At 38.5% G+C, this 13,124-nt stretch overlaps 1 protein-coding gene across 3 annotated transcripts in view; it reads left to right on the top strand.

The window, feature by feature from the left end:
• The window catches only part of LOC121901898 (protein unc-13 homolog C-like), a 113,731-nt gene that overhangs the window by 94,531 nt on the left and 6,076 nt on the right, over positions 1 to 13,124 (top strand). For all 3 annotated transcript variants that reach the window (XM_042418998.1, XM_042418990.1, XM_042418981.1), the window contains 6 exons: positions 2,860 to 2,948; positions 3,288 to 3,425; positions 5,258 to 5,381; positions 5,832 to 5,891; positions 8,970 to 9,050; positions 11,843 to 11,990. In XM_042418998.1, coding sequence (XP_042274932.1) covers positions 2,860 to 2,948; positions 3,288 to 3,425; positions 5,258 to 5,381; positions 5,832 to 5,891; positions 8,970 to 9,050; positions 11,843 to 11,990 — 640 coding nt within the window. The remainder of the gene's footprint in view (positions 1 to 2,859; positions 2,949 to 3,287; positions 3,426 to 5,257; positions 5,382 to 5,831; positions 5,892 to 8,969; positions 9,051 to 11,842; positions 11,991 to 13,124) is intronic.

Raw genomic sequence — 13,124 nt, 5'->3', positions numbered from 1 at the left:
GGACATTACACAGACTTTGTATTTGGGAGCTGGCAGGGTAAAGTCTGGTCCAGCTGATTCAGACATTTATGTTCTCACAAACAGCTCCTCCGGGTAATGTCAGGATAATTTTTGGGTTGCAGTGCATGTGTGAAAGGGGCTGCAGTTAGAAGATCCCTCCCAGGACATTATTGTCTGATGAATAATGACACCCGAAGTCTTTACATCCCTTCAAAAAGTCAAATTGTGAATATCCACTGTCAATGGACAATCATGTATATCTTTAAGAATTTCTCTGTATGACTTAAGTAATTTCTCCTGAATGCTAATTACACATCCGAGGTGTTTTTAAGGTGAAAGTTTTCCAAAGGTTCCTCTCTGCACAGTAGCCTATTCATTACTGAATAGTTCCCTATCAGCAATTAACTCCCAGAGAGCCAATGTAATTACCAAGAGCTGTTATCATAGCGTTACCAATAACAGAGATTAGCAATAATCTCTCACAGTGCCCACATTTATAGAACGATCATGGACTGATCTCCCCAGATTGGTATCAGGCTTTATTTTGTGTGTCACCCTGTTTACTAATATGCTTTTCTCACTTTAGAGACGGTGGTTTATTAAACCTTTATTTACTTGGCACTGTTAGTAATTTAGGACAAACTGTGTTTCAGAGTAACAATCTGCCAGTGAGTAGATATTGTTGAAACAGGCAAAGGGAAGCAAAGCTGGGCTGCTGTTGATAGGCTGTCAGCCAGGAGAGAGTTTGTGCACTCTGGAGGACTCTGGATGACAGTCAGTGTCGAGTGAGACTAGTTACCATATAGGAGCCAGGTGCTCCATAGATTCTAAACATGATGTTTCCTTTGCATAAAGTTTGATTACCAGAATAAAAGATGGCTTTAATTGCTAAGTGCAATAAATGTAAAAGAATTTCTTGTGGTGACATATGGACAACTTAAATAGTTTCTGTAAGCAGAGAGTGCAAGCCATTAACACAGGATCTATTCATAGCACCCCATATATATATTTATATAAATAACATTTATCATTCGATTCTCAACATCATATCCCATTTCCAGACTAATCCTAGGCTTTATCTGTAACCTGACATTTCAGGAGATTAATCTTTGATATTTCCCTTCTGCATAACTGCCTCACTTTGCAAGTCATTTCTATGACTTTCCAGTGACATACAAATGTCTGCGCCTACCTTTGAATGAAGGCCCCTCTGACAGGATTGCAGGCTTCAGGTAGACATTTGACTGGAGCATCAGTAACCATACAGAGTCAGAATGTAATTTTCTCCTTTCAGGAGGTGACATGTGCCTTGGTTTATCTAACAGCGTGTTGAATCTCCTTTGCCAGCATTCCCATTAAGACACACTGTTCTTGAAGAAAAGAGAATCTCAATTTCAGAGACTGCTGGGCTATAGATTAGAGGCTAGCCTAAAACTTTCCTCAGGCCAACAGGACTGATAAAAGACCAATGCCTACAGTATTTTTCTGCTATCACTTGAAAAGATGTTATCTGTTACTTGAACACTGAAATAACATCTCCAACCTTTATGGGTAATTTCCTCTGTGACAGAAAAATCTTGCATGCTTCGATCACATCTATTGAAGAGACAGCAGTGTGAACATGTGCGCAAGTGAAAACACGTACACACACACATAAATCTATCCTGTTCGTGCTGCAGATACAGGCATGTATGCAGAATAACAGTGTCTATAAAAGGTTTAGTTTACACATCCGTTCCCCAGCTGAGCCATCCGCCATTAGCATGTGTGAGATGAGCAGCTCCATGTCTAAGCTTATCAGGTCTAATGCGACGATCTGTCATGCATGTGGTACAGTGCCTGGCCTCACACATCCATCTCAGGCACTGAGCCTCAGCAACGTATGTTCTCCACCCCCATCCAAAACATCAATATTTCGACATTTTACATGGCGAACATAATTCATATGCGCTGAGACAAACAGTAACGCAGATGTACTCATACATGCAGTTACTGACACAAAAATATACATAGCACAGCTCAGATACCCAATATCCACCCATGCATCTTCTCAGAATCTCACCAAAACTACAGATGAGCACAAACATGAATGCAAACATGAACAAATATGCACATCCATCACATGCACATGCATAAATATGGTGCTGCAGAAAGCCAACACATGCCATGCATGTTTTTATAAAAATTGTGCATTGCAGATTGTGTCTGATTTGTCACTATATCATAGATATTAAGGCACATAGTACATGAATTTAAGAAAGCATTAGGCAGGATACACTGCCATCTGGTAAATAAAAACAACACAGAATAGCTGCACACTTGAATGAATTCAGTAGTGAAACAAACAAGACCAACATTTTCCCCTGCAGCAAGATTTTTTTCCTGAGCATAAAAAGGCAGTCAGAAGTTTTCAGTATCAGAACATCTGTAGATTCAAGGTTTTATGAATATATATATGACAGTAAGCTTTATTCCCCTGAGATGTTACAATGTTGAGGCTGGCTGACAGCACACTCTTACTACTGTAACTGTGTAGTAGTGCACAAAAATGTTTCCTTTTGAGAGACCCCTAGCTGGCTGCTTCTTTGCTGACACCATGTCTCATGACTCGGCAAGCAGTCATCATTGCACAGCTCGGAGATGATCCGTCCATTTGTATTCAGAACGTTGCTCGGCACAGATGGCAGGCAAAATGAGTGGGAAGCCACCAGCGAGGCAGGTTACCTCTCCTCTGTGCCTGTCGTCCTTCTCAACACCCCCACCCCAGTTGAGGCATCCTCCAGAGATACAGAGTTCTAGTCAGTGTGGGCTAGTGAATGGAGTGTAAAGATGTAGTAACTGTCTGTCTCCCACTGACAGCTGGATGCAGAGGCCAGTGATCTGCTAAAGGAGCTGCAGAATAAACTCAACACGGTGCTGGATGAGCTCAGCGGAGTGTTCGGCTCCAGGTGAGCATTAGTGTGTGCATGTGTGTTAGTGTGGGATCATGTTCATTAAGGTGAAGGTCTCCATCAAAGAAATTGTGCTACAAGACTACTTAGGCATTGACAGACATGCACTCAGAATATAATTGACTCCAGCGCTCTTGCTGTGCACCACGCTCAGTGAGCACAGCAAGTTGCTAAACATTTCAGCTTGAACAAAGGACACCCTCGCTCTAACACCTTTTTAATAATCTAATAGGACCAGCAGGAGCGAGCTTACACCTCCTTAAAGTTGCTACCTGTGACTGCTACATCCTAACATACAAAATGCTTTAAATGATTGTTATGTTTTCCATCACCCAGTTTCAAACCTGTGATTGAGGACTGTGTGAAGCAGATGAACCAGGAGCTGGTCCAGATGAAAGGTTCAGCTAAAGGGAGCAATGCTGCCATGGATGCAGAGACTGTTCTCCGGCCTCTTATGGACCTTCTGGATAAAAAGTAGGTATCTGCTGAATGCAAGGTCAGAGTTTATCCTCTGACATGTAAGACAGTTTTACACTTTGGTCCACCATAAGTGCCACGCTCTCTTGAAAGTGTTAAATACAAATATAGGAGTAAAAAGACTCAGTCATCTACCGCTATCATGTTTGAGAGTTTTGGTCTCAAAGTTGATGAATAGTTTGAACAGTCAGTGTTAGTTTGGTTTCATCAGAATCTACAATATATGTTGAGGTGATTAACAAAAACACATGGCTACCATTAACCATTAATATTTCAGCTGCCTCTATCCAGTCATACAGTATGTATGCCTAGTACTCTTGATTCTCTAGCACCATATGTTTGTATTGCCCAAGTATCAGATTACAGATTTTAGTTTCAGTTTACAATAAGGGACTTCACAGAAAGTATTGTAAAATTGTAACTTAAGTTCTTGATGCATTGAATGTAGAATAAAAAAAAACATTTTCTCTATAACTTCTAGATCACAGTTGCTTAAATTCTAACTGTGGCAGTTGTTTTTGCCAATGCAATATAAGAGGACTTTCTGCTTGGGAAAATAAAGTATGCAAAGTAAACTGTAACAATTTTTTGTTTGAATTTGTTTTTATATTGTACTGTTATATTAGAATTGGAAGATTATAAAAAGTAACCTTGGTATTTGGTAATTGGTACTCAAACAGATCAGTAGTTTAAAAGGACAGCAGAACCTCACATGCAGTGTAAGTCCTTTCACACCAGAGTCCTAGTAGGTGTTCTGAAAACAGCATTGAAACAATGCAAGAGGCTGCATTGTTTTTGTTACAGGGACATGTGAGATGGTGTCCAGGAAGTCCTGAGTAATAGAGCCATAACATTACAAGACAGGATTTTACAACTCTGGAAAGTTACTATGAATTGTCATTATTTTTATCTTTCATTGCTATGATTATGAGGTAAACAATAGAAATACAGCACTCATGTTACTCAGTAATCTATCAGGAATTAGCACTTGAATGTATTTGACAGGCCAATGCAGAGCCCTGCTAGATGATGTTGCACTTTGTTGAGCCTGGTTCAACATTACTGCCAGGCTACTCTGTGTTTTTGTTCCTCACAATCGGCACCCTGCTGTGCTAACACGGTGATCCCATTCAAATGAATAATTTTTTCATGCTGTGCAGTTATCTGTCTGAACGCCGCTTTATTGACTCGTGAGTAGGATCAAAAACTCTGTGAAAAAAATCAAAGAATCCCATTTGCTGTATTCACTCCAAAAATGTTTTCGTCCTCAGACATGACAAAGATCATTGTTGATCGTATTTCCATTTCTTATTCTGGTTTAGTTGAGGGCTTCCAGATGTGTCAGCTCAATAAAACTGATGCAGCAGTATAATAATGACAACCATTTTACATTTGTTTTTGGAGAAAAGTAAAAAAAGAAAGACCAGTATTATCTTTGAATGTCTATTAATTCAACCTAGGGACTGTATTTACTTCTGTGGCATTCTTGAAAGAACCACACCGAGGATATGGTTCAGCTGAGCTTGGGGAATCGCTCTCAGCAATTTGTCAAAGCAACATTGAGGCCAATGGGGTATTACAGGGAATCCTCTTAATGATATGGAAATACCAAATCCTTCCCCCTGTCTCTGAGACCCTGCTCGTACAATAGGGTGAGATTAAAGCATAAAGCTGCTGCATTTATTCGGTGACTCACAGGTGTTTTTCCTTACTTAACCATATTATTCATGAAGACATCATCACTTGGAGCCATAAGCTGTGTTGACTCAGTTTGACACACGTGCTTCAAGTGTTGACCTGACAAATGCCCTTTTTTTGCCGCTTTGCAGTTTGATGTTATTTGCCAAGATTTGTGAGAAGACTGTGCTGAAACGAGTCCTCAAAGAGCTATGGAAAATTGTGCTTAACACCATTGAGAGAACCATTGTTCTGCCTCCGCTGAGTGACCAGAGTGTGAGTTTGATCAATTATCTCTTTCCCTTTCTGTAACTCTTTTGCCTGCCCCCCACTTCCCTTGTCATGTCCACCTGTCTCTCTCTTTTTTCTTCCATCTATTCAGCTCTATTCTGCTCCCTCATAACACACAAATTACAGTATAGGACATAAATCTGGATTTTTCATCTCATTTACACATTGTGTTATATTGTTAGAAGCATGTTTGCAATTTAATGGCATCATTTACAACAGTTTTCAAACATTTTCCTCTTTCTGTCACTTAGAGTTTCCAAAATAACCATAGCAGCTTTAAAACACCATTACAGATATGAATTCATATTTGAGATTTTTTTCCCGTCATCTTCTGTTGCTTAGTCTGTAATCATGTAATGTAATATTTTTTTCCATTCACATATTTATCTATTGAGTGTTTATGCTATAATGGAAAAATATCTGTTTCTCCAACAGCAAGGAGCTCAGATGATCTTCAATGCAGCAAAGGACTTGGGACAGCTGTCCAAACTGAAGGTAATTTTTAGATAAGCCCAAGGCGGATGCTCATCTCACTACACATAGTCTGAATAGTGTGTCTGTGAACAGTGTTGATTCCAAAAGGATTTCTCACAGCATAGTTGTCATCTCAGTAAAACGTGTATTATGGCTGCACTCCACATGCACACGGGTTTCTATTTGTACTGAACATTTATTATGAATTATATTATTAACTGTCTATCACTGCCACTATAGATAACACAGATATACACAGACCACAGTCCCAATAGGAAACTCACTACAGAGTCTGTTGATCCATATTTATGCCTATTCATATAAAAAAGGAAAAATTATAAGAATTGTAAGTCTTTTAGTAGCTAGTCAGATATGTGGATAAATGTCAACATGGAAAACACCATGACAAGTAGATAAACAAAAATATAGATATTTTTTGACAAAAAAAAGATGTTTTTCTCATACTCAGTGTACAAGTGGAGGGATCTAATCATGCAGTCCAATATACACTCCATGACCCCCGCATTTTTCCATTTTCCCAGAGGGAATTTTGCAGAGTTCAGCCAATCTGCTCTTATCTTAGCAGTAAAACATGCAGTATGTTTACAATATTTTGCACTTATATTTACATTACATACAAATTTGGATAGATGAATTATGTCATTTGGAAGCCTGCAGAAGAGGGGCTGTAATGCACCTAATATGCTGGTTGCCAGCCGCCATTAAAAACCAAAAAGAAGAAATAGAAGCATGTAAGCTACTGTATGCTTTGGCATTATACAGTGTAGCTCAGTGTAACACTATGCCAGGCTGGTGTCTAATTGCTGATGTGACCTGAGCATGTTTAATCCCTTAGGCTTTGTGTAGTGAGGCGTTGGAATGGATCAGTGGTTACACTGTGGTTTTACTAACAACCGTGGTATGACAGTACCTCAGAGAGGTACTTTACCTCTGAGTCAGGGGATGCAAACTGAATGTGTGTTTATCTGCATTCATAGGATTGTGTTTACCAGTTGGTGTGTCCGTACTCATGTTTGTGTTGTTTGTGGGACCCAGATGTCTTTTGAGGCAACATCTGGGTAACATCTAGTACACAGATGTGTGTGTTTCTGTCTCTTTCCTAAAGCATTAAAGTGGTTTATCATCCTCTTGTTAGTTCTAATCATGAGTGATCGTCTTCATCTCATTTTACTGAATTATTCTTTTCATGTCCAGTATTTTTTTTTTTTTTTTATCTACGTGTGTATATGGGTATACATAAAGAGATATGTCTGATGGTGTCTATTCTATTCTATACTATTCTGTTCTATTATTACTAATGCATGTGTTTAACCGCATTGCTAACATGCAAAATGAATTCCTGTCATTGTTACATCACATTATCTATTATTCAAGTGCTGACCTTTGACCAATATAATGGCATGGCTTCAACAGCAGAAGACTTACTCAGGCTGTTAATCTGAAACAAATAATGCTGTGTTCAAGCCCACTTTGAATATCACATCCTTTGACCTCCACAAATCCCATCTGCATATGACAATATGTTAGAAAGGGGGATTGTATTGTTTAATCTGCTTCTGACAATTTATTCCTGTTGAAAGAGAATCATTTCTTTAAAAAATTCTGATAGAATCAGCAGTGTTTTCTATTTGCACCATCAAAATGAATTGAGAAAAATTCTATCCAATTTAAGGTCTGTATTTTCATCAAAGAAGAAGCCCAGTGTTTCCACATGTTCTACTGGAACTGAGGCAATAAAAATGAAGTGGGCCCAATGCACATTTGCATCCAAAACAGATCACAACTTAGCACAAATGTTGAAGTGTTCTTTGTTTCACACCAGCTTTCTAAAATCTATTTAAAACAGACTTGTAGTTGATTAAATCTGTATTTTGAAGAAATAAGAAAAGGACAGGTATGTGTGTTTCATCTGCAGCCTCTAATTTAAGGGATGAAGTGTTCATTTTCACAGCACTGCATCTATACATGCCTCCTCCACAGCGGGTATTTTATCAACTCTTTTGAACCAACGCCAAGCTTATGCAAAATACTGTTACTTAACAGACTTGTGTGCTTTTGTGCACACCAGGGACCAGACTACAACATTTGTAGCAGTGTTTGCAATGGTGATTTAGTTCTTTAGTTTAATCCTTTTCATAAAGCATTTGTGCTATTTTGTCTATGCTCTATTAGGTACACATCTGGGAAATAAGGCTATGCCAGAAGTTATTCGATGTAATCAATTCACAAATAAGGAAAACTTCAATTAGAATTGACAAAAAACATTTTTCATGACTAAAATAGACTTTTAGTGTGTTGTTAGTCCAAAATGCAGCAGCTAGCCCTCTAACCGGAACCCGCTATAGGTCCCACATTACCCCTATTCTTGCTCCCCTCCATTGGCTTCCTGTAAAATTCAGAATCAACTACAAAAACCTGATGATTATGTGTAAGACAGTCCATTACCTTGCCCCTAGCTACATTTCTGACTTCCTCGTTCCTTATTCCACTTCTCGACTGCTACAATCCTCAAATCTTGGTCTTTTATCTATCCCCCACACTAACTGCAAAACAAAAGGTGACCGCGCATTTGCAGTCTTAGCCCCAGCTCTGTGGAATCATCCTCCACAATCTATTAGATCTGCTTAATCTTTGGACTGTTTTAAACGCTAAAAATCAATTTATATCAGCAAGCCTTTATATAGACTTCCCTACCTGTTCTCATGTTTTGTTTCATTTCATTTTGGTCTGTTTCTCTCTGTTCTGTGTTACATGTTATATATTATATTATAAATTATACTATTTGTTAATCTGTTTGTTTTAATTTTGCATGTGTGTGTTTTTGTGAAGTGCTTTGTAACTATGTGTTTTAAAAAGTGCTATATAAATAAAGCTTTACTTACTTGTTTGAGACAGCAAGGCTCAAGTTTAGCAGACAAGTCAAACTCTGAATTGTGCTGTTTTGTTAACAGTAAATGTTCAGTCTCATAATTTAAGATCATTACCATAATGCTGGAGAAACATCTTAAAATTTAAAGTGTCTGAATGTGACTTGTATTCCAGTTGTAGAGTGTTTGACTTTATCTGGTATCCCGGCAGGAACATGTCATTCGAGAGGAAGCCAGAAGTCTGACTCCACGACAGTGTGCAGCCATGGACCTTGTGCTTCCCACCATCAAGGTCAGTTTTATGTTAATTATACTGTTGGCCGTACAGGGAGACAGCTGGATGGGTAAACTTTATCATATACCTTTATCATCTACAGCAGAGCCACATACGGGAAATCAGAGCAGAAATATGCAAATTGACTTAAATGAGCATTTGGTAAATCAAGGACTAAAGAAAACAGCGTGGAATGCTGTGGCTCATGTCATCTGCGTAGAACATTTTATGTTGAGGTTTTATTGCCCCCCTTCTTCTATTTCCTTCTGTTTCTCTGGTGTATATATAATAGGCTTGTTAAAACAGAAATCGAAAGTATGGTAAGCATAAATACTGGAAGTTAAGTGGACTTGGAGAGTAGTAATTTTTATGTCCAGGTATTCATGTGCTGGAAAAGGTGCATTTGGAGAGAAATAATATTCTTCATGGTCACCTTAAAAACTACAAAGGAGACTTGTAACAGGGGCTGGCAGGAAATGTTTTGAATCTATGTTCTTTGATAAAACTAATATCTTCTTGATGCCTCTTGATGAGACATGCAGTGGCTGCAAAAAATGATGCTTTTAGAATATATGAAATTATGCTAGACCCATCTGAGGAGGTGTAATTGATACCAATGAATGTGGAAAGATGCCCAGAGCCTCTCAGCAAAAGAGAATGTGCAGAGCAGCTCTGTTAATTTACTGCCATACGACCGTTTGTTGTGAAGGGATATGAAACAATTTCAAGACCAACCCTCTGTTCTTCAGAGACAAGAGGAGAGCTATGATGTACCACTGGGGCGAACACTGCCACTGCATCAGAAAGTGCAGAGAACACTAATTGATACTGCTGTCTCCAAGGAAACTACCTGCATGTTTTAGATCAGTCATGTCACTGGAATTCTTTTCATCAGTATTCCAATGAGGACAGTCAATTAACACAGTTCAGTAATGCCTTAGGAGAGTTGGGTGATCAGCTCAAGAAACGATATGCAGAGAGTTATGTGCATCATATTTTTCATTTTACAGGCACAACATCCTAAAATATGTAATCTAAAAATGGTACATATTGTATTAAGTAGCCAAGCACATATACTGCATGAGGATTATACTGAAATAAAGTGATACATGTCTTCAGATTAGTATCAGCAAGGATTATTATGTGTGTTGAAATCACAATGCTTGTTTTCCCTCTGAAAACATTTTATCCAGACTGAACTTTGAACCTGTGAAAACTGATGGGTAGGTTAATGGATAAATGCACTCACTGGCCCATACAGGGGTCCATATGAGACAAAGATGAATGCAGTTCATTGAACTGATTCCCAATAAGACACAGTTTGCTCCTTTCTTTGAACTCTGACCTATAAGTGATTGTAGAAGAAAAGCAACTGGTCCATCTGTCCCATCAAATCCAGCTTTGATATACTACTGATATACTACTAGCTTTGATTTTACATATATGTATATATGGGAGTAGTTGTTACTTATTTATCATATAGACTACAACCTAGAGAATAGTGTAACTCCACATTGTTCACCACAAGAAGCAAACTCCTGGTAAGCCTTGAGGACAGAGAGAAATAAAAGAAAAATGTAATTCATGAAAGGAACAAGGAAAAGAGAAACTATACAAGAAACAAAAAGAGAGGTGAAAGAAAATAAAGGATAGGAGGAAGAAAGAAAAGAGGAAAACCGTTAAAGAAATAAAGGATATAAGGACAGAACAGAAGGAAAGTGAAAAGTGAAAGAGTAAAGAAGACAAAGAAAGAAGAAATGGAGAAAGGGCTGAAGTTTGGCAGGTAATTTTGCCAGAGGCAGGGTTGTTCTGACAGGTCAGCTCGTTGATTTGCCAGAGGGAGTGCAGCATTGCAGCCCTCTAGTAACACTGGGCTTTTCCAACACAAGGCAACACTTTCTTTGACCAATAACACTGTCTTGTATCGGTCGTGATGCCATGACAAGGTGAATAGAATGGCATTTGTTATTTGAATAAATTTAATTATAACCACAACGTAAGAGTTTAAAAATAAAAGCAGCAAAATGAGACAAAACTATTGGATATTATTTTTTTTATATTATTTTTTTTTCAAATCTCCACCCATGACTCACCCCCCTGCATGCCAGATTACATACAGTTCGTAAGAGGCACGTCGGTCAAATTTTGTGACTCATGAGTCACTGGTGAGGCAGAAAACTGTGTCAAGTCTGTGCCCAAGTACTGACCTGACACGAATCAGAAAATCAAAAAATATTCCTAAGCCCCTCTCTCTTTAGAGGCGTGATGAGGACTTTTTAACTTAGATCACGACACAACAAACTCTGCAAACAATTTGTTACTGTAATGATTATGTGTTACAGCTAAACACATAAGAAGCACAAATGAATAAAAGATATAAAGGGTTTAGAAATGTGTCTCCAAGTACTTCTTTTCAGTAACACCTCCTTTCTTAATAAGATCTGTCCATGGCCACCCTCCCACTTTCCACATGTGGGAGTAGTGACAGCACTTGAAAAGAAAGCAAAGCCTTGTCTGTCCTGAGCTATCAGGCTTATCAGCACAAATGTACATTAACCGTCCAAGCATGGGTTTCTGATTTACATGCATGGTAATTAGCTGCAAAAGTGGCTATTACTGCTGTCTCTTGTCTGGTCTCTTTATGTGTTTGCTCCTCCTTGTAAAATACATACTGTCCATATAATCCTAGGCTGTTTCTCATGCAACTGCAACTGCTTGATGGCAAAGAAGAGTTTGCCATCATGTTCCAAAGTTTCTGTTGAACTTGTGAAATTATAAATATGAGCTTCTCTGTCCTTTTTTTTTTGTAGCAATACTTCCATGCTGGAGGCAATGGGCTGAAGAAAACCTTCCTCGAAAAGAGCCCCGATATGAAGTCCCTCAAATATGCTCTCAGCCTTTACACTCAACCTACAGATGCCTTGATCAAGAAATATATATGCACCCAAACCTCTCAAGGTAAGGAGGCTGAAGCTTTAGCTGAGAGCAGGCTCAATTAAGTTTCATTTCAGGGAGTAGAACTACTTCAGCATTCAAATATTGAACAACCTTTTGGCTTAAGAGTTATTTTCATTTCATGTGTCCATGAAAAATAAAATAATAAATAAATAAATAGGCAAGACCAAGTGATGCTAAAAGATGCTTAGATGGTGCGTAAGAAGCACAGATTGTGGATATACTTGCACAGCAGCACTTTAGCTTTTTTCTCAGGCAGCAGTTAGTGAATATATTTACACAATTAAAGATACACACCTGATACAGGATAATTGTATTTGATAAAATCTGGTAGTGAATTGGTTTATTCACAATGTATTTTGTTGCTGCTGATGTTCACTATGTCTGCAGCCTTTCACTACTATAAGCATATACTTTTCAAGTGATAAATGAAAATCCTTATTACTTCCAGATCACTTGCAGCTTCTATATATTGCTATTTAGAATAGATTGAAAAATGATGTGACTCCAGTCCTGGCTTGTTTTAATCTCAACAATGTGCCGTTCAGTCTTAGCTCCCTTTACAGTATGTGTTTCCTAAGGATCAGGGTGGAATTGCTCTGTGTCACTTTATTTTCTTTAGGCTTATGTGCACAGTGGACATTGCAGTAATTGCATGTATCCCCTCAATGTATAAGTCGTTTTTCTCTTTCACTGTAAATAAATAAAAAAAAAAACAAATGAGCAAAGTTATCTGTGGCGTCTTCAGCCCATACCCTTAAGGGCTTGAATGCTCCCATGTCCTTTGCTCTCTCTCTCTTTCTCATTAGCAACACATAAAAACCATGTCATGACAAATTCATAAGATATATGTGTAGTGTAAATCTATAAATTCCCTCTTGTGCTCTCTCTCTCTCTATCTGTCTATTACGCTCCCCATCTTTCTCTCCGTCATCACTGACCCACTTTTCTGTGTTGTTGTCTCATTCATCTGTCTCTATATGAAACTTTTTTTTCCCTACCGTCTCTCTCCGTAACAAGGCAGAAACACCTCCAGGTGTCCGGAGAGATTCAAGAGGGAATTCAGTCCAGTGGGGCGTTGAAGCTTTAAGCTCCTGGTTGCCTTAGTGTGTTCAGCCTTGCAGAACACTGCATATA

This window comes from Thunnus maccoyii, chromosome 1 (genome assembly GCF_910596095.1).
Source record: "Thunnus maccoyii chromosome 1, fThuMac1.1, whole genome shotgun sequence".
Lineage (NCBI taxonomy): Eukaryota > Metazoa > Chordata > Actinopteri > Scombriformes > Scombridae > Thunnus > Thunnus maccoyii.
The sequence above is the reverse complement of the archived record's forward strand: the minus strand, read 5'-3'. Positions and strand labels throughout refer to the sequence as shown.